Genomic DNA, 22,193 nt, shown 5'->3' on the forward strand with positions numbered 1-22,193 from the left:
GGCATCTACGGAATTAAGCTGTTAGGCGTGAAAGCGTTTGATGAATAAATGTATGTTTCACTGTATTTTTTTATATTTTTTGTTTTTTTTGTGTGTGTGGTGGCAATGGATCAGAGAGTTAATTACAAAAAGTACACAAATAGTCCTCTGGAAAAACAACAAGATTAAAGACAACTGGCAATCTGAGCAGAAACATAATTAGCAGAGAAACCGAAACAGAAATGTTAAATGATTTTGGGGGGGAGGGAAACAGTATTCGTAATTAGGGCTTTCTGTAGACGTATTTGCATAAATATATCAAGCCCAGGTCAAGTGGAGTTTGTTTTGTTTTTTTTCCTCCACAATTTGCAGATTACCACAGCTGCTGCTTTCACTGGGAGTCCTTCTGTTCTATCGATTCTGTTTTCATTTGGGTGTGTTCCTGCCTGGTCTGCAAAAATGCGGAATCCTACCAAATATTTTTGCTTTTTCTTGTGTGTGTAAATATCTCATTACATTCAAAATTAGAGAAAACTAACTTGCAAATTACTTTTGCTTGTTTTAAGTAAACACTTCCTTAATATAGATTGTTTTTTCTTTAAAGTAGTAGTACCACTGGCAGATTATTTCACTAATAACATCAGAAAAATGTATCATTATAAGTGAAGTAATCAATATTAAGCAACTAGTGCCTAAAAACAAGCTCTTATATCCTGTTGAAAAGTTACTTGTAAGTATATTGGTACACTTACTTTAAGTGTACTAATATATTTGCACTGAAGTAGACTTAAACACTTTAGGATTTAGTTTTTGTTGCAGTGTGGTATAATCACCTTCATGGAGACCAAAGCTTTGTCCTCAAGGAAGTGGAACAATATGATTGGATTAGGGGATTAGAGAAGACCTTACTAAAACATGGCTCACTGGCCACATTACCTGATCTGAACCAGCCTGCATGACGTCGACTGACAAAGAGAAACCGTGCTTTTATTTTGAAAGCGAGCCACTTTTTGCAAAGCCTTTTTTCTTTGTTGTTTTAAGGCAACAACGGGTGTGACAGAAAATGTCACTTTACAATTCACTTTCAGAAATGTCAGCGCACAATAACAAGAAAATGGCCGGCGCACAACGGTTTTCAGACCATCTAGATTAATAAGTCTGCAGTCAAAAACAATGTATTCTGTTCGGTTTGAGCTCAAAAGGTTTAGCTCCACAGGGAGGTAACCAATGAGGAGCATTTTGTGCACAAGAAAATGTGGTGTTTAGGCGTTTCAGACTTTCTTTGTATGCGCTCATGTTTTATTTGTAGTTGTGTTTATACTCGACGCGAGGCTGAAAAATGAAACTCTCTTTAAACGCCAGCTCTCCAGCAGAAACCTGAAGGTTGTGGGTTTAAGCCCACTTATCTGGAATTGTTTCGAATTTAATCCTGACCTTGACGTAAACTGTCCAAACAGCCAGCTTGTGAGTTTATTTGGGAATAAGCAGTGTTGCCTTTGTGCAAAAAAAAAAAAAAAAAGAAAAAGGAAGAGCTTTTACTCAATTGTGGATATTTTATTTAGAAGAAAAGGTTTCTGTGTAACATCAGCCACAAGTTTAGTTGGGGGGTTAGAGGCACAACCTCATTAAACCCTTTTCTTCCTGTGACAATTATTTATCTGTTAAAAAACAACAGAAACGTTGCTTTGAAGTTGGTTGTACACATTATATGAGATTGTTAAAGTGTATGTGTGGCACTGTTGAGAGTTTTTATGATGTGTTTAACTGTAGCATATTGACTGGAAATGATTTGTGGACTTTTTCTGCAGAACGTTTCAAAACGTGTCCTTCTTTGTGATCCCTGGACGACGGATATAAATTAGCAACTGTTCTAAATCTATGTTAATCCTCGGGGCTGATGTGTTCATTAATGCTGATTATCCTTATTTAATCAAACTAATCTGAACCTTTCACTTTTTACACCTCTATTTTAGTAAAATTACAGACACGTTGCATGTCATGTGCGCACCTGCAGATGTCGGGGTTGTTAATTTGGTGCCACAGCAAACGGGAGAAGAACGCAGAAAAACGACGAAGAACAACTCAAAACAACTCGCATTCTTCTTTCTCTCTCGCGCTCCATGTTGGCAGTGCCACGCGCAGACCCGTTGCCATAGCGATCAACTCACGACAGCTCCACCGTTGTATCAGGATTCAACACCGAAAAAAACACGCAAACATTTCCCACACGTACAACACTCAGTCTGTTACATTGTTATGTTTTCAGGCTTGACATTTATTTTGGGATTATTAATAATATTCACTTCGGAACGTGTCTATGCGGAGTGTTTTATATAAAAGTTTCTGAATGTTTTGTAAGTTCACTATTTATTAAATCCACCTTAAAACTGGCTGGATATATTCATTGTAATAAGAAAGGCAAACTTCTACCATTATTGTTATTCTTTTTAAGACTCATAGAGTCTAATATAGATTAGACTAATATAGATCTATGATAAATGATCATAGAGTGATCATTTATTTAAAAATGAACAGAACAACAGTAGTTTATGGTCAAAGAGTTATTTAAAGGACTGCAGGCAGTATGTCTGCAAGTGGTTTGAATTTGTTGCAACAAATCTTCCAACCAACGTCTTTAAAAATTTCATAAGCATGCTCCATTATTCAAAATGCATTCTTTTTTTTCCCCTCCCCCCTCCGCTTTACACTTGTAGCTTTACTTCAAACCGATATCCGCTCTCCTCCGAACAGTCGGTGATGTAACCGGCGACAGGCCGGCGCGTTGTTTCACGCGTCGACCTCTCCGACCTCTCTCGAGCGCGGCGTCAATAGTTTGAAACCCGAAAAGGTACGCTGGAGCGGCAAAACGCAGCACCCGGGCTCCCGGCCAACCGCGTCGCATTTAGACTTCAAACGAGGTATTTAAAGCCGATGACGAGTAACCTTGGTAAGCAGCAGCAGCAGAGCAGCGCTCCCAGCTCCGCCGTGCAACACAGTCACCCACACAGTTGCTCACTCAAAACAGGCCGTAAATTTTGCTCCTGGTGATGCTCGCCATTCCAGCAGCTTCTCATAGCCAGTTAGCTGAGAGCTGTGTTCTTTTGTTTGTTTTTTTCACAAGCTGCACTTCTTCTTCTTTTCCTTTTCTTTTTTTTTGAAACATGTACAAGGCGAAGTGCTCCGCGGATAGATTTAGACGGCATACCAGAGTCTGGTTCAGGTGTCATAAACACAGTCGAGACTTTAACTATCGTCGTTTCGTCCCTCGTGATGAAATTATTTATGACCTGCAACCGGACACAGGTTTTCTACCGGGTGAGCTACAACAGTAGAGTCTCCCGTTGGTGCAGTGGAAAGGGGGAAGCGTATATTATGTTCCACTTGAGAAACTGAGTGAGATAAACAAATCACCATCTCCACTATTTTCGATGTAATTTTTTTCCTCCCTTTTTGTATTAGATACACATTCTGTGTGTGTTTGCTTTCTCTTATTCTTACAGCCCTCTTCGAAAGTGTTCGGCCTCTAATTAAAAATGGTCAAAATCAAAAACACTTTATGGATCCCAAAGGAAAATTAAATGTTGTTGCAACTCATATTCAGATTCTTTCAAGAGTTATTGTAGATGGCAATGGATGTTGGCAGGAAAGACCTCCTGTAGCAGTCTGTATTACAGTAGTTTTCAAGAAGCCTCTGACTGAAGACGGTTTTTTCTAAGGCAGTTTCATGAAGAGCTGAGGGGATGTTTTCATTCAACAGGAACAGAGATGTTGGATCAATTTAAAAGGAAGATGGGTGCAGTTTGGTTGTTTTTACAAAGAGTGGGCAGAAATATCAGCTAATGTATTTGCAAACCTGGTAGCGATACGCCCCAACAGACTCACATTGACTAGGAGGAGACTTAATAATAATGCATGGTAAAATTTCCAGATTTTTGTTTAGAAAAATTACAAAATATGCATTTTTTTCCCCCTTCCACATCAAAATATGCCCTGTTGGTCTGCCGTAAAATGGCATTTGTGGGAGTAGTGTGATTTTAAAAAAGCGTTTAAGATGTCATGCCAGTGTATTTTGCCATTTCTTCTGGATTACTTAGCAAAAGTCTCCCTTTATTCTTGAACTTTGTCTCTATTTGCCTGCATTTGGTCCCTTTTATGATTTTTTAAAAATTATTTTCAGCACCAATCACTGCGCCCGTTGCAATCAGAACCCAACCATTATAACCACGATGGGAAAAAAAAGAGACTGTTAAATAAGGTTCAAACATATTTTTGTAGCTGACATTTTATCCTATCCTCCCATAAAACCTGTAAGTGGACAGAATAATTATCCATCATAGCTTTTGTTTCCCTTTTCTCGACCCTGTTCGTCCATGCGACTGCTAAACCAATGTGTTTGCTCCGTCTTGTTTCCATGGCATCGGGTTAGAGAAAAGAAATATCACTCACGCCGACAGATAAAAGTCAAATCTCTCTCTGAGTCATTAAAAAAATAAAAGGAAGTAAAAAGGAAAACAGCTTTTTGTACAAGGAAGAAAAAAACATCTTTTTTGCTCATTGATTCACTAAGCTACTCCCTGAATAGGCCCTTGTTGCTGTAATTATTACAGTGGAGATGAAAAATCACTGGCTAATCATTCCTTGTCCGAGGAGAAAACGCCGTTTCTGCTGGCGCCTGGGCAAGCAGTGATGTATATGATAGCCTGCCCTCCATTTGTGAGACATGACTAACAACATGCGTTCAGTCCTCTGCCCCAGTGTGCAGCCTGGCAGATTGCGTTTAATGTATTTAAGCGGTAGACGGGGGTTGAATCGGTGGCCCGTGAGATGCGCGGTTACATCAGAGCCCTGAAAAGCATGAAATGAATACCGAGCATTGTCATGCAGAAACCCGCCGATCGAGAGCCTTAACCCCGTACTCCCATCCCTCAAGGTGACAGTTTCCCGGTGTCCTTCCAGCTCAGGAAAAATCCAGAGGTTAGCTTTCATCTGTAGTTCCCTCAGTGTACAATCAATGTAAGTCCAATACATTACAGTGCAAAACAGACAAGTTACACTTCTACTATCAGAAAAAAAGAACAATGATAATAATACTAAATGAAGCGCTTTTTTAAACCCCCAAAAATAAAACATATCGGGTTACAAATTTAAAATGAATAACAAGCCATATAGTAAAAAGCTCTCCACAATACATAAAAAAAATAGAATGACAATAATAATCACATGATCACTGCTGGCATATTTGATTGTCTTCGAGTCATAATTTTAAGTTATTAGGAAATGTTTTAAAGTTGAAGTATTATGTATTTTCCAGACACATAGTGTTTTTTTATAGCACAATCAGTGGCCTTCAGTTATTATAAATGCTATATACATATATGACTTAATAATTTAAACGCCTTGAAATTGGGCCCCTGTCTCTTTAAAAAAAACTCCTGCTCTTTCTGAAACTCCGCCGTCACGAAGTCGTCACAACATGGCTCCTTTTATTAACCCTTTATCAACGTTTTTACCATTGTTTCACTGACAAGTAGCTCCTATAATGAGCTCAGCAGATGCACAGTTTCACCAGGTGTTTGCTAGTTGCTGCTGGCTAGTCTGAAGGAGCTGAGTGAGGGAGTCACAGAGGACGGCTGGTCTGTGAGACAGAAGCTCAGAAGTTTGGAAATTGCGGCTCTGAGGCAGAGCTTCGTCCTCGAAGGCAGAGCTAGGTCCAGCCAGGCGTTTTGCACAGCTGAGTGGTTGCCATGGGAGATTAATGGAAACCTCAATCATGCATGAAAGAATCAAGGCAGCGCTCCATGTGTGTTTTTGATCAAGGAATATCACTTCAAACTCAAACCAGTTGATATTAGATAAAACTGCGCCTTTACAAGACCAACACGTTCTTACACTCTCTATGGTGTTTTATTCCAGTCGTGAGAAGCATTCCCTGAAAACTGACCAAATGTACTTCATCTGAGATGGACATCAACCCAATTTGGAACCCCACACTGAAAACATGATGGGAAGATGAATCGCACCAAGTGTAGGGCGATTCTGGGAAAGTTAACCTGCTAGCGGCAATAAAAGGAGCCTGACCTTCCAACAGGAGCTTGATCCTAAACATCAGAGCTACATTCAAACAGTTTAGATCAAAGCGTAATCATGTGTTAGAACGTCCTAGTCAATGACCAATTCCTTTCCAACTCAAATTTGGGCTGATAGGAAAGGAGCCAGTGGATGTATTCACACTTGAGATAAATCTGTGCGTCTTTTTGAGCCATCAGACGTGTTTTGATGCTGATAGATCAAAGTGCACTCACCCTCACATTCAAGACTGCAATAGTCATTTCTAAATTGTTGACATGCTGTAAGATAGAACTGTTCTGTTTAATAAAAAAAAATCCCTTCTGGCTAACATATGAGAAGTTTCAAAGCAAGACATTTCAGCATTGAAGTGTTCTTTTTTTTTTTTTTTGCTAATTACATCCTCATTGTTTACAAAAAAATATATATTTCTAAAAGAAACGACAATGTAATGCAACACAGGGATCGTTAACGGAGATAATTATTTCCTGCTGCAGCAGAAAGTGTCAAATGTCTGATAAAGACTTGATTTTGCCACATCCGTATTGCTAATCCATTGCAGCAATTTGCTCAGCGGCTGTCTGGCTCTCCTCTTCGTGGTCCTGAATGTCAATCTGCAGACCTCCCCCACACTCAGGCGGCAGCGAGCGGCAACGCCGCGCTAATTAGCCGACCCTCTGGAGTAGCCGCGGCCCTCCCGGCGGCGTCCACGCCGCGCAGAATCATTAAGGGAGGAGGAGCCGCGGCTCTTCTGCGAGGCGAGCAAAACGCTCGGGTAGTTTCGCCCTAGCATTCCCTCCGTCGCGCTGTGGAACAGGGAGCCAATGCCATCATCAATATTAACACCTAGACACATCCGTTCTTGTTGGGTTTTTTTTTTCTTTCTTCTTTTTTGTTTTTTTCACCCCAGCTTAATGAAAATTTCATGATAATCTCATAATTACAATTCCTCATTGGAGTGAGCGGAGTTTGAGTTGTAGATTTGTGTAACAATAAATAAAGGCCAGTGTGTGGATGTTGAATCTGCTTCGGGTTGGGCGGGGTGTGTGTGCGTGTGTGTTTGCCCATGTTTAGCCTTGACGGTATGTGGTACAGGAAGGCATGCTGCCTAGTTCTTAAAACAGATATTCTTTCAAAAAATTTAATAATCAACCTCTTCCCACTTGACCTTGCTGCCTTGTTTGTTTGGTTTTTTTGATGGTTTATTTCTGCTATTTTGTTTATATATTTATTAATTTATTTTAGTACACCTCTTCCCCTCCACAACAATCCAATTTTAGTTGACATTTCTTGTCAAGATGCGAAGAATGACCTTTGAAAATAGAGCACTCCCTGCCTGAGATGTGAAGAGGTCTGGTTGCGCGCGCCGGAACAATCCTCTTCACTTATTTGGATGCAAGGATGGATGGAGCAACCGAAAAATACTAATTGAAAAGCCCTTGTGTACTTTTGTAAAGTACTTAAGTGTGGTTTACAATTACAACTGGGTATTTACGCACACTTTTTTTTTTTGCCGTTTGAGAAATGTCAAAATAATGAAGGAGAACTTTATTGAGAATATTTTTATCTTCTAGTTTTTTGGTGGAATTGTCTTTGAGACTGCATGATTTGGATCTATGGTTTGGGTATCCTTCCACAAAACTAGTGCCCTGGTCACAAACAACCTAAGTAAGGATCTGGGTTTTTGTGTGATTATTAGTTAATATGGTCCCTGTATTGTCTTGTCGAGTCCCTGATCAGTCCCACCTGTCTCTTGTTCCTTTGATTATTTCTGCTGTGTATTTGTACTCACCTGCGTCTGTGCTTCCCTGCTGGAACTTTGTCATTTGTCATCGTTTTCTTCTTGAGTTCTGTCCAGTTCCCCATCTGTGTTTCCTGGCATCGAGTTGTGTTTGGACATCATTAAATGCGTTCTCCACTTCATCCTGGGCCTCTCTGCGTTTAAATCCTCACCAACAAACCACCACTACAGCACATATTAGCTGCCACAAATCTTCAGTGGGACAGAGATCAGGGATTTGTGAAGGCCATTCACCGTTCCCATCTAGAAATGACCCATTTGTGTCATAACGTCCTGGTGATGTCTTCATATCTGGTCTTAAATGCTCTGTACTTTACTGTTACTATGCTTTACACTATATACTGTCCTCTTCATGATGCTATCCATTATGTAAAGTGTACCAGTCCCTCACTAAGCAGGGGGTGGACATGCTGCCACCCCCTGTACGTCATAGTTATGATGTTTTTCGTATGTTTGGAAGGTTCTTTATTTTTTTATCCAAATGTAACTGGTTATTTTGGCCAATGCTTCAATTCTAGTGTCATCAATCTACAGGACATACCTAAAAATTCACAAATTTGTCTCTGTTTGTAACTGCAACCTGTAAGCTGGCTTTTTATGTTGCCTTTGGAGTAGTAGCTTCTTCCTCTCTCAGTGACATTTCAGTGATATAGACTGAAAGGAAATTTTTTTTAAACTTTTTTTTTTATAGCTTATTCTGCTTTGTAACAAACTTGAGCTTGCATTCTCATTGGGCCGTTTTGCTTTTGTTCTGGATGTAGATGTACATTTTGAATGAAAATACTCTACCGCTAACTCAAACCAGGCTTCTGTGAGTCTAACAAGGAGTTCTGTTTAAAGCGGCTTACGTCTGGTTTCATGTCAGACAATAAGAAAACGTCTAACTTTTTGTAAATATCCAGTTTCATCTTTAATGAAGGTGATGAAGCTTGAAGCGACAAGATGTAAAATAACTCTAATGTCCAACTTGAAGGGACATTAGGGCCTTGTTGGACTTTATTTAAGGGGAGTCTTGTAAACTTCCAAATGCTGGTTAGCTTAATTTAGTGGACAGAAAGGGGAACACTGAAAACAGTTAGCTCTGTTGTGTGTTAACAGAACAAAATCTGCTACCAGCGCCACTAAAGCTCACTAATTATAATGTTGTATCTGGCCTCTCGTTTCTAGCATCAAGCCAGCTAGCTAGACAAACAAAGTCTGTGCTACCGCTACAGAGTAAGGGCTCATTGGGCTCCATGGTTGTCCATCTGCTCTACATTGGCATTATTCACAGCTTTATTAACACTTATCTACCTATTACGGCTTTGGACTCTCTAAAGTCTCTAAAATATGTTGAGCAGTTTGAAACGTTGGCTGCTCTTGACTTGTCAATTTGGGGTTAAAAATAAAACGTGCAGCCGTGAAGTTCAGTGTTAAGATATTTAATGTTGCCCAGTGCACTTGCTTTTATAGTTTTTTTTTTTTTTTACACATTCCTTTTTTATTCTTTATCTGTATCAGAACATAGGCTATCGCATGACTACATGGAAGATTGTGTGGAGAAGTGGATTTCCATTTTTCAAAACGTTATAGTACTAGTGTGAAATACATAAATCGAGACCTTTAAGCTGGTCTTAAGCAAACATTTCATTAAGCACACATTTATGTATTTATGTATGCCATTGAAGCAGCTTTTGGTACCTTTGGCAATGTGAGGAAGTGCCAAGTCTTGCAGGAGAATAATATTTCCATCTCCATACAGCTTATCTTCTGGACATCCGTCCAGTCGGCAGTCTTCCCAATCATTGTGTGGGCTACTGACCCAGAGTGTAGGCCACACAATGAGAGACTGTTTAAAGGCTCGGGAAACCTTTGCAGGTGAACTTAGTTCATTAGCTGACTAGAGTGTGACACCGTGAGTTTTCATTTTTCACTGTATTCTAATATTCAGAGACACAAAGTTTCGGGTTTTCATCAACCGTAAGCCAGAAAGGTCAAAATTACAAGAAGTACACTGCAAAAACACAAAGTCTTACCATGCATCTTTGGTCTAGTTTCTTGTGCAAATGCCTTAGTACACCTGAAAGAAGACAAAACAAAAGTAACTTTTCAGCACAATATTGGAGCTTGTTTTAAGTCAGTAATTCCTTAATATTTATCAAAAAGTACTAGTTCCACAGGAAGATTATTCAAGCAATGCATTTCTTTCTTTTAGTGAAACAATTTGCCAGTGGACCTAGCACTTTTTCATCAATAATAAGGAATCGTTGACTTAAAACAAGCTCCTATTTCTTGCTGAGGAGTTACTTGTGAGTTGTTTTTCTTATTTCAAGTGTAATAAAAATATTTGCACTAGAAACTAGACCAAAAATCCTTAGTAAGATATTGTGTTTTTTGGAAGTGTAAAGACTTGGAATATATCACTACATGTCTGATGTTTCTACATGAAATATGAGTTTCAGCTTTCTCAAATGACTGTCACGAAACATTGCATGATTACGCAACATTTTAATTATATGGGCCTGTGCCTGTTTATGCAAGCTGGCATAAAAAATATGTTCCTTTAAATGTCTTCTGATGCCCTCACTGCACATTTCCTTCCAGTCTTAGACAGCGATGGCCTACACATCTTAAGCATCAGTTGTGAGCAGTGGTACTTTATAATTATGGACCAAATATTGACAGCTACTTGTTGTATAATTAAACTTGACAGAATACAGCTGGATGCATTCTTAAATTGGTGCTGATGGACAGGATAATTGCGCTGCTTTTAGTGAGAATACTTTGTCATCAAGATCTGTCAGTGTAGACTTAGAACGCTATCAAAAATATCCGCTTACCTGCTTTTGGGCTGAATCCTCAAACCACGATGAGCAGCTGTCTCTGTATGGCAAACTTGAAAATTGACTCATTGACGGTCAGAATCTATAAACAATAGATGTTGTTGTCGGCATCCCCTAACAGTAGCAGCTTTAATTAAAACGCGTGATAACGTTCTGCTGCCGGGCTTTGTAATTCTCCAAACGAAGTCGCTCAAGCTTTAGTGTTGAGTCATTTTTACGTGGCTGCCTTTGACGGTAAAGTCCGTGGACCGTCGGTGTCGCGCGGGCACAGCTGAGTGACGCCATATTTGCATATGTTGTTCTCGCGCATAAACAATCTGAGGCACGCGGTCCAGCGTGTATGCTCGCATGTCATTCGGCGCGCGCCTATTAAAAGACGTCTGGTCTGATTGAGTCTCTATTTCGGGGTGTTTGAGTTGACGCAAGTGTCGAGTGGCCCCGCTCTCCATCAGCTAACGAGCTCGCCCACGTTCCCGCCCCCCCTCTCTCTTCCTCGCTCTCTCTGTCCTCTAATATATTCTCCGAGGATAACACGGCCCCTTTGAGATCGCAGGTTTTCTTTGCAAGGTGAAATTTTATGCATCGTCTTTACATATTTCTCTCACACACTTCCTGTTAGGCAGGATCTATTTCGAGAGACACACACACACACCCACGCGCGCATGCGTACTCATAAGCAAACAAACCCACCGACGTCTATCTGTTGGGATGTGCTTTGTACGTTTCCACGTGATCCGTTTTGTTTTTTGCACGTGCGCGATTGTATGCGTGACGCAGAGAACTAAGGCAGACCTGGAACGTCCTTAACTCCCTGTTGCTATGGTAACATGTCTGGTTATAAGAGAGAGAGACTAATAGGTCTCCCTCACGAATTAACCCAAATGGACTTTGGATGAAGGAGATCACACATTTAGGTAAGCGCAGAAACCGATTAAAGATTAAACATAAGTGGATCATTTTGCCATTCATTAATTTTATTTTGCTGATTTGGAATTTTCACAGATGAAATCCCTCCATTTTTATAATTGGACGCAAAATACCAAAATACTTCCATTTATTTTACTCTGGAAGGAGGTGAGCTAGCTGAGCTAACGACAAGGCCAGATTATAGCAAACACGTAACATAAAAATATGACCATACAATAATTAATATCACTCCTCTTTTTTTTGTTGCTTTTTTTTAAACCAAACACTGCACACAGTGTTCAACATATAAGCCACTTGTTTTATCTTTTCATGCTGTCACAGAGATGCTTTAGCATTTAACTAACGTATTTATGCACGTCTTATTCGAGGTTTCGGTCCAATCCCTTTTGAGGATGTTTGCTATAGATCTCTGTGGCTTCTTGAGCCAAAGGGGGTCCTTACGTCAATTGACTTATTTGACTTGAAAGCAGTCAACTTTCTTTTATTGAGTTGCTATGGGCCCTGAAGCTCCACTGAGAGACGGACCTACCCCCACCTCCCCCCCGTAATGCAGGCCTGTGCGCTCAGATTCTGAGTAATTTGGTTCGTTATTTCTATTATTCTGGAAATTTCAAGGAACTAATGGTTTTAAAAATAAATTGAAGGTTTAGTCATGTGTTTCAGATTTGTTTCACGGGATGGAAAAAAAAAGTTGTAAGTCAGACATCATTTTGGTTCTTTTCCTACCAAAAACGGGGACTCAGATTAAATGTTGGATGTTCAACATTGTGTGAGAGAGCGCTGTATAAATTCAGAAGATAGATTGTAAGTGGGACATTCAAAGAGATCAAGAGATCTTCAGTGAATGGATCAAACAAGCAGAAATACCTGGTTTCATACACCTATAAAGTTTTCCAGCCTGATTTAAACATAAAATGGGTTCCTAAATGCTCTCACAAATGTGTGGAGCTAGAAACATAATTATGAAAAGCAGAACCGCAAAGACACATTGCTCTGATGGTTTAATAATGAGACACATAAAGATGGCTAAATAGAGCAGTATGCAGGCGTGTTCTTCACTTAGAATAAAGGACCTTGAAAGCGTTTAGTGTGTACGTGAGTACATATATGGATTTCTTTTCAAAAATGAATCATTGTGGAATTGTATGCACACATGCATGCAAACATAATTTCCATAGTTGACATTTCTCTAATTAATCATCTGCTTATAACAACCCACTTTGCACCGCAAGTACACAAACATGACCCTGAAAACAACATTAAAGAGGAAGCACTTTTATTTTTTTCTGAATGTGAAACTGACTCATAAGAAAGCAAGAGGAAAGGAAATCAGCACTTAAGAGTAAAATGTGCAGGATAGAGAGCAAGGGACAGATGGAGATTCAGAGCAAAATACCAACAGGCTGATCACTAAACAAGAGATATCGCAAAAGTTCACAGAAAAGAAAACAGCATGGCTACTTGGAAGAGAATTCACATATGTTAAATCTGCCACCATTTTATTTCATATTCACGTTCTTCTTCTCCTTTCTTTTTCAGTGACTTGTGTAGACTGTAAATATAGATAATCCTACTGGTTTTACATACAATTGAAAACACATTGATCTATACCGTCAGAAAATGGGTCGAACCAGTCAACAAGCCACAGGAATAGTATTATTAATCTGATTTACAAACTCATCTTCCCACCTAAGTGGTCTGCAACATAAAATGTTTAATGCAGGGCATCTCAAAAAGTTACTTTGAAGAGAATAAACAATTCAATACAAAAGAGAAAAGCCGGAATTTGTTTGCACCCAATGATGCCATCAGTGATATTACATACCAGTTTAAACAGAAAATGCTAATATACGGGAAAATGTCAATATTTTTGGAAAATAAACAACCGCACGTGTGATTTCAGTACGGAGGAGATATGAGATGGAAAGAAGGCTAATGTTGAAGCAATTTAGAAAGAAAATACATATTTAATCTAATAAATAGATTATATGGAGATTTAGAGAGTGGAAAAGTATTCCCCTTCATTTTTTTAGGAGGGAAAAAGTTGATTAGCAAAACATGATCATCGATAATACGTGTCAAGTGAAACAGACATTTTGAGCAACAGTCCATACCAGTAGGTGGTGGTAATGCACACCAAGTGTTTCTTGCCAACCGCCAATTAAAACCAAACAGAAGAAGAAACGCTACTCGTTCTGGCTGTAGAATCTAAAGCCGGTGGTTTCAAACTGCAGTCCTGGAGGCCTACAACCTTTAGACGTGTCTGTTGTCCTACATACTTGAACTAAATAGCTAAAACTGCCTCACTAGCATGCAGCCGCGCTCTTCAGAGCTCTGCTAATGAGCTAATGTTGGAGCCAGGTGTGTTGAGCAGAGAGACACCACTAATGTAAAGGGACAAACAATGGTCAGTGTAACAGAAACAAACCAAGTAATTTACTAGAAATTCACCTTGTAACAGAGAAACATTAAAATGTATCTAATGGTTCAGTGGAGTTAGCTTAAAAAAAAAACATGTAAACTGCAACATAATGCTACAACAAACACACCCGGGACAGTAAGTAAAGCAAAGTTACAACCTCAATGTTTAACCCAACTATAGAAATATGAAATAAATTAGAAATATGTTTAAGGAACAAGTAGTAAAGAAATACAATCTTAGCCACTTTGTCACATACTGTTACCAAACTGTGAAAGAAGTGGCTCTGCTATTTCTCTTTTTTTATGTGTGTGTTTTTTAAAGCAACGGCAAAGAAAAAAAAAAGCTTTAAGGGACATTTTTAAACCAAAAATACATAAGATTTTTATGTAAGTAAACGGTTCTGTAAACAAGATGGAATATGGGTAATTATGAATGAAATAAATTAAATTTATTGCTCTCTTTTGCTTTTCATTTTCCCCACAGAAACCTGTCGAAGAATCCGCTAACCACCCTGTCATGGCAGCTCTTCCAGCACCTCCAACTCTCCGAGCTGTAAGTCTCCTCTCGTCTGTCTTACTGGCTTTTGTTTGAATTTTATTACAGCACTTTATCATCGTCCTCAGTGCACTATCAGCCTCAATACAAATTGTCTTGGCTGCATACCATTATAATTCCTGCCTTTGTTGTACAAAACCTCCAATTTGTCTGCGCACACGCGAAAGACCAAACCTTATAGGCATCGTTGTGACGCTGTGATCCTATAAGTCATTACTGGGTGTAATAAATGTGCTTAAAAGAAAAATGCGATAGATGAGAAGGAGGAGGGCGTCTGACCCCATTTTCTTGTTTGTTATGAATATTTTAGGGATCATTGTGTTTATGAAATGAGTTTGCTCCGACAGCCCCGAGGGAGAAAACATTGCGATAGTGACCCGTTTGTAATTTAAACATCATTACGCCTGCCGGTGCTGTCCATCATTTGAACCTCATCTGGGCTCTGAACGCTGGTGCACGGGCCCTGCGGTACGTGGAAGTGAGGTACCAGGATGTGATGTGAGACTATTTCAAGAAGACCTCCTTATAGTGCTATTTTCAGAGGTAGAAGCAGGGCAGATCCACTGAGAGCATTGGCACAATGCTTATCTCGAGTACTCCTGTAGCTACAAGCAGCGGAAGAGTTGAGGAGCCCCGCTCAGAAGAATGCCATGGTTACACATTTTGTCATTAAGCTTTTAACTTATCTCTGGGTTCTCAACCCATATTGAAGAATCGTCTTAGTCATTCTGGGTACAAAGGAGCTTACACCAAACTCCACACCAGAGCGGCACAAGTGTTGCCTCTCTATGGGCTGTGATCAGAGGCAGATGGGCCGCTGTCTTCCTCTCAGTGCCTGTTAGTGGGCTGTACATTTATTTTTCTCTCTCTCTCTCTGTCTTTCCCTCTCTGGAACAGAGAAAATTCTGCTTTTATGTTTTCATCCCAGCCAATAAGCTCCACCTTAGCTGTTGTTTTGCCATTTGGCTTCCCTCTTTAGGCCTGTGGTGTTTGCTGAACCATGAGTCCACCTTTTAAATCATGCATGCTTTAAGTGGAAGAAGCATTCAGAGCATGTTGCTTTCTAATCTTCACTCAAAGGTCAGATATTCAGGGGGTTTGAATTCTTTATTTTTCATGTATTTTTATTTCCTTTGTTAAAAACAACGCAAAAAAATAATTTTACTTTCATTACAACATGGTGCATCTGCCTTTTGTTTCAATAGTTTTGGGAGGAAGTGATTTTATGCTTTGCAGATGACATTGTGGTGTGCATAATTTAACCATTAAACGCAACTGCAACACATTTCTAGGACATGTATAACATGCTTGTATGCCTCTACTGCAAAATTGATTAAACTACTATTGCAACAAAGGCGGAATGTTAATGCGTCTGTCCTATGCTCACCTCAGTATGCTGTATGCTTGAAACCGACTTACTTTCTTGTTAATTCAGCTATTGTCTGACCACTTGGATGCAGTCATAGAACATTGAAATGTAAGTTGAACCTTTAATATGAAAATTATTCACTTTCAAACCAAATACCTATCAAATTTAGCCCAGACATTTATGAACCCCTTGGACATTTTTTAAGGGGAGCTTTGTATTTATTTATTTCAAGCAGGTTTTAAAAACCCATAGAAGAAGCAATCAGTAGAAAAGAGAACATGTGCATACATAACCAAGAACAAAATAATTTTTTTACTGCTACTTTTCTGTTTGAAAAGGAGTAGGAAGAGGTGAACACTTACTTAATCCCATCTCTTATCTGAATTTAATGAAATATATTTACTTACTGAACATCTAAAAAATAATCACTGGGTGAACTGTTTAAATTATGACATGGTAATGTCTTGCTGTATTGACATTGTCATGTTTCAAGTTCAATCACGTTGTTTTGCTATGGCTTAATGTTGCCATTTTTATGGTACACATGCAGACGAGTGAAAAGGAGTAGGTGATTGAATTTGCAAGGATCTGGCGATCTAGAACGATCACCGAATGCAATAAGTGGTAACGTTATGAACTGGATGGCCTGGCAGTCTGTCTAAATTGTGAGCAAAGGTCACCAGACACAGACACTGCATCATAGACACATTAGGTTTTCTCTGCACAACCGCCAACCTGTGTGGAATAAATTTTCCCATCTGTACATGCCTCTCTGGTCTGTTAGGACCTTCTTCAGTCGTTCACATGCACGTACTTGTATGTGCAGGGCAGATCCACTGATCCACCTTTCTCCCTCTCAAAGGTTCATATCAAATACAGAATTTAAAGCCAATCACGAGTCACATAAGAAGAAAAACACTGCAAGTGATTTTTAGATGTAAGGAAATCTGTAAAGAAAAAAAAAAATATTTTTTTCTTCTAGTAGAAAAATCAGTTCATTTCTTCCTTTTCAGTTTTGTATTTTTCTGCTTTTCTACACAGACAGACCACAAATTGTAACCCCCCAAACTGTGGTTTTCACCTGAGTGAAAACCATGAGCTTCAGATTTTTCGATGAGACTCGCCTCTGAGCAAAGGACTGAACAGTGTTTGTTGAAAGAGCTTGGCTTGTATTGACTGACGGAGTATTCATAGACATTCAGAAATCATTTAACATTTAACACCACCCCTTGACCACAAGACCTCAAACAAAATAACACAAACCCACAATGTGACCTTGATCCAAATATGTCAAGTGCTAGTAGTGCTCTTTAACATCTGATGCTTCCCCCGAGTCCCGTGATAATCACCAACTATGTCCAATGATGTGCATTTTAAACCAGCTAGTTTCTTGATATGTGTATGCACACACATCCTGGTCTAGTTGTGTATGAAATTAAATACAAAGCAGGTTATATGGAGGTATTGAGCTGTGAAACAATCACACATAAATTCAAATAAAGTGATAAAAACACTAGCATGCAATTACTTTGTTCGTATTGTTATACTAGCTAAAACTACTATACAGGTTTCTTTAACGAATCTTTGTAGATGGTAATGGGAGCGTTTTTGTGTGACAGTCATTCAAAGACGATGCTCATTGTTGCATATTGATTTCTAAGGACTCTACGGCAACAGACCCAACTTTCCTCATCAGCTTGTTCAGCTTTTTAAGTCACTGACTTTGATAGTATTACCCTACACATGATGGCAGATTAAATTTCACTCAATAGACTCAACATCTTGCTGCAAAACCTAAAGGACCTAAGCTGTCCTGACATGTACAGTTTGTTTTGTTCCTTCTTGTAGTTGACTTCACTGTTGTCTAGGTGTATCTATGCTCCTTTGTCACCTTTGCCTCCCACCTATTCCTGTTTCTCTCGAGATCAAGAATCCTTCTTTGTTTTTTTCCACATTCAAGATGACATTTTCCCCCACACTATTCCACAAAGTGGTCTGCCAGTTCTCTTTACTCAGCTACTTGCCAATCTCTGATACAACAAACAAATGTAGAGCCATTCAAGTATTTCTGTGGATGAAAGACCTCTGGCTTGTACTGGAAGTCTGAGGAATACAGAGTAAAAAGAAATGGCGAGAGAACAGTCCAGCTGGTCAGACATTCAACGATCAAGTCTCACAAACTGTGGTTTGTTTGTTAGCTAGGCATCGATCCAGGTGATTGTTTAGGCCTTCACTTGTCTTCTGGACTTTCCAATGTGGTAAATTTGGCTGAATTGTGTTAAATTCACTTGGGAAATTATATAATTAATGAGTTTGAGTTGTATGATGGCTCCATGTGCATCAACAAGAGTCTCCAGAACCTTACTTGTAGGATGTTGGGGCAACAGTTCAATTGTTAGCGACTGGCAGGTGAGCTTTCTTAATGAAACCACAGTATTGTACACAAACCTTCTCCTTGTTCAGGCTGGAGTTAGAAATGTGCAGAATCCCACGTTTTTAATTTGCACAGGCCTTAAGGACTCTGGAGCTGACACGGTCTGGACCTGTAGCGCTGTTCTTGTCCAGTCTCTCCAGTTGCCTCTTCCGATGCCCTGCGTCAAACAGGGTTGGGGGGCAGATGATGGCAGCACAAGCATCTCCTGATTTGGCTGAGGGCAACAATGAGGAAGCAACATGATCCATGACTGAGGCAAAAGATGAACCATCTGAGGAGTGACAAGAAGCTGTGTGTCGACTGGGCCTGTCACAATAAATCAATTGATCGCATGATAAATTTAAACAAGTTCAATCATTTTCATTTGCATGATTTTCTCTTTCTAACAAAAGCTGGATGATAAAAGTCTCCAATCTGGTGTTTTGGTCTTTTGTCAATTTTGTTTACAAAGACTTCATAATTCATTTGATTTGTTTTTTATTTTTCTGTTTGGATATTTAAAGTTCCAGTTTTTAAATATTCACTAAAATTTAATATTTGAGAATGTGTTTTTGCATCATTATTCTTGTACCATCATATTACTTGAAAATAGTCTCAAAGCAACAATATTATAACTTCTGCGACAATTTATTGTCCAGTAAAATTTGTTATTGTGACAGGCCTAGGGTCGACTGGATGGGACGTCTGTTAGCTGGAAGCAAGAGAGGAGGATGCAGAGCTGATTCCTGAAATGAAACCATTAAGTTTACTGGGTCTGTTCAGACTTCCATATGCCTAATTCTTATTCAGCTTATTTTTCATCCCTGAACACACATCTCTTATATATTCCAGCTAGAGCTTACGTTGCAGCTTCTTCTTGTAAATCCCCTTTGTGTCTCTAATCTTGATGTTAAGTTTATATTGTCACACACTATGGTGAGATCAAAAGAGCTGCGTGAGGCCTCTGTAAAGAAGACCGTGGCAGCTTATGAATTACAACAAGTCTTGCGTAAATAAATTGAACTCGGAAATGGTCTACAACAACCGAGATGTCTGGGTGTGGCTGTCTAAGCAAAGCAAACAAGATAGCAAAAGAAGAAGTCTCCACAAACCCTAAAATGTCATCTCAGAACCCACAGCAGGCTGTTTGAACTGATGACACAAAGTGAATGCCTCTATAATTTGAAAGGAAATGTACAAATGTAGCTGTCATGGGGGGTCTACAAGTGGGAAACCTTTTGTTCGCTGAGAAAATATAATAATTTCAGAGTAAAATTTTGCAGAGAGAACATGGACAAAGAGCTGGACTTCTGAAGTAATTGTCTTTGGACAGATGGATCTAAAATTGAAACGTTTGGACATGATCCAAAATGTACCAGGAAATTTAGCTGGAAAACGCATGTCCATTAAGATCTTCTAATGAGATTAGAACTCACTCTGTGAACATTTCTTGCAAAAGAAACTCAATATTTAATGGGGAATTCCTAAATTTTTCAATATGACTGTGGTAAGGCACTCTTTCACTTGTATGTGGGGGGGAAAAAAAGACAAGATCAGGACATTCTGGCCTTATTTAAAACTTTTCAGAGCTCTCTATAACCCAGCAGTTAATTGAGCTGAAATTACTGTCTTCGTTATGTGGAGCTAACTGAAATGGCTGACATCTCTCCTTAACCAAATCGCTCCTAAAGCTTAAGGGGCTCGATTTTTTAATTTTTTTCTTCCCCCCTTCTTCGACTCTCAGTCCCGTTTCTTGAAGCGACGTTTCAGATGTGCACAAATGGTGCCTTTGTTGTCCTACATGAAAAGCAGGGCGAGGGCGATTCCCCCTGAATGCCGATGAGCAGCGATGCTTCGTGTCTATTCCATTTCGTGTGTTTGGTTAAGAGGTGTCAGTCGGAGCGGCGTGGCGGCACAGACGGTCGCCGGGGCATTATGCAAGAAGGAAACCATGTGGAATCAGGCCCCGCTAATGGGAAATGAGTCACTCCATCACGGGCAGAGTGTGCGGTGCCACCCCGACATCATTATCCTCCTCGCCATGTATGTGTGTTCGCTCGGCGCAGTGTTAGCACGGTAATGTCAATCGCTCAATCAGGCCAAATAAAGCACGCTCAGAAGGGAAGCTATTGCCTTTAATTATTAGAATAACTCAAAATATAGTATCAGGTGATAAGTATCCACCCATGCTGCTCAGCCACACAGACATTATGCAAATTCAGGGAGATCAGACCCGCTGAAATAATTTCCATATTATGTGACAAAAAGAGAGCATAGCCCTTCGCCATCACACTGACTCTTACTCGTGTTATCTCAGTCACTCTTGGCAGTGTGACTATAATTGCATTGCTTTATATAATTTTTTTTTAGTGCGTCTGCAAATAAAAAGAGCCAATTTAAAAGCGCCAATGCGTCGGTGACAGTTACCTGTGATGAGTGTGAAGCGATTTGTGCGCCCGGAATTAGACCGCGGCTCCTTCTTTGAGCTTTAAACGACCATCTCTTCAGTCATGAATTCATTGTGCTTCATTCCAGTTAATTCAAGGTTCTTTATAATTACTCCCACTATTTTTTTTTTATTAAATTTTTTGTATTATAAAAGGATTGAATAAAACAAAGGCAGAAAGTTGTGCGCGCATTGTGGCACATACCAATTATAGTTGAAAAACCGCTAATTAATACATATCAAACATGGAGACCGAAAAGAGAGCGAGCAGAGGGGGGTAAAAAAGGCATTTCGTCTCAACTGAAATCACCGCTATCAAACAATTGGCTGTTTTATCAAAGAGGCGCTGATTGTTCTTGTTTGGAGTTTGTAAGAAGCCTTTTCTGCTTTAAACTTCTACTTTACACATAATTAACTTGCTGTAAAACATGTTTGACTCAATCAAAACTGGCGTGTAGCAATTAATGAAGTTGAGTTAGATTTTTTTTTTCTCTTTTTATTTATAACTACCTCTAATAGTACAATAGTGCATTGCACTATGAGCTTTTGCATGATTCTGATTCACAAGCTATAACACTGAGCACTCAGGCTGTAATCTAGTGGCACGAGCTGAAGTTTTCTCTCAGCACATAATTTTGTTTGCTGAAATAAGAGTAAGCCATTATGAATGCTGGATATGAAGGCGTGTGCTTTAACCTTGATACCCTGTTGTTTATATGCTTGTAACTGACAACACTAGAGTTACAAAATAGCAAAAGATGCCAACTGAGTTTATTTCAATGGGGATATTTGGAGTTATTGGTAGAGGTGGAGCAATACATCAGCTAACGAGAGCAAGAGAAGATTTTGGCTATTTATGTGGGAAACTAAAAATGTGTTTGTTTTAAAAAAATATATAAACAAAACATGTTATAAAGAATCAGCCGTCAGTGTAAACTCAATCCAGGCTTGAGCACTTGGTGTGTAATTTGATGTACTTTTAATTAAAAAAAAAAAAAGTTTAAAAAAATATATTTTTACCAATAAAAATAAGAGATTTGTTCAACTCAAACTGTGAATTTCTAGTTTTCTGTTAAGAATAGAATTATCCAATTCAGGTATGACCGATATCAGTACTTCACATTTTCTCTGATTTAGATGAGAATAAACGCATTACGAATAGTCAAAAAACAAAAAAAGGATTGCCACTTTCAAGTAGCAGCTAACAGCCAGTCACAGTATTTCCACAGAGCTTACAAATCATTTATATCTTTTCTGCCACAGTGTCATGTTTCTTTTCTCCAAGCCTCCAAAATGACACCAGTTGAATAATTTAAAAATGGCTGAGGCTTCTTCAGGGTTTATGTAACTGCGGGTTGTTGGCAAACAGATGAGCAGTCTGTCAACTGCACTA

The 22,193-nt window shown here is 39.3% G+C and overlaps 1 protein-coding gene across 2 annotated transcripts in view; it reads left to right on the forward strand.

Annotated features, from left to right (window-relative positions):
* The window catches only part of ntrk3b (neurotrophic tyrosine kinase, receptor, type 3b), a 302,940-nt gene that overhangs the window by 109,501 nt on the left and 171,246 nt on the right, over nucleotides 1-22,193 (forward strand). For both annotated transcript variants that reach the window (XM_028014975.1, XM_028014976.1), the window contains exon 4: nucleotides 14,501-14,569. In XM_028014975.1, coding sequence (XP_027870776.1) covers nucleotides 14,501-14,569 — 69 coding nt within the window. The remainder of the gene's footprint in view (nucleotides 1-14,500; nucleotides 14,570-22,193) is intronic.

The sequence above is a fragment of the Xiphophorus couchianus genome, chromosome 4, assembly GCF_001444195.1.
Source record: "Xiphophorus couchianus chromosome 4, X_couchianus-1.0, whole genome shotgun sequence".
NCBI classification, from domain to species: Eukaryota; Metazoa; Chordata; class Actinopteri; order Cyprinodontiformes; family Poeciliidae; genus Xiphophorus; species Xiphophorus couchianus.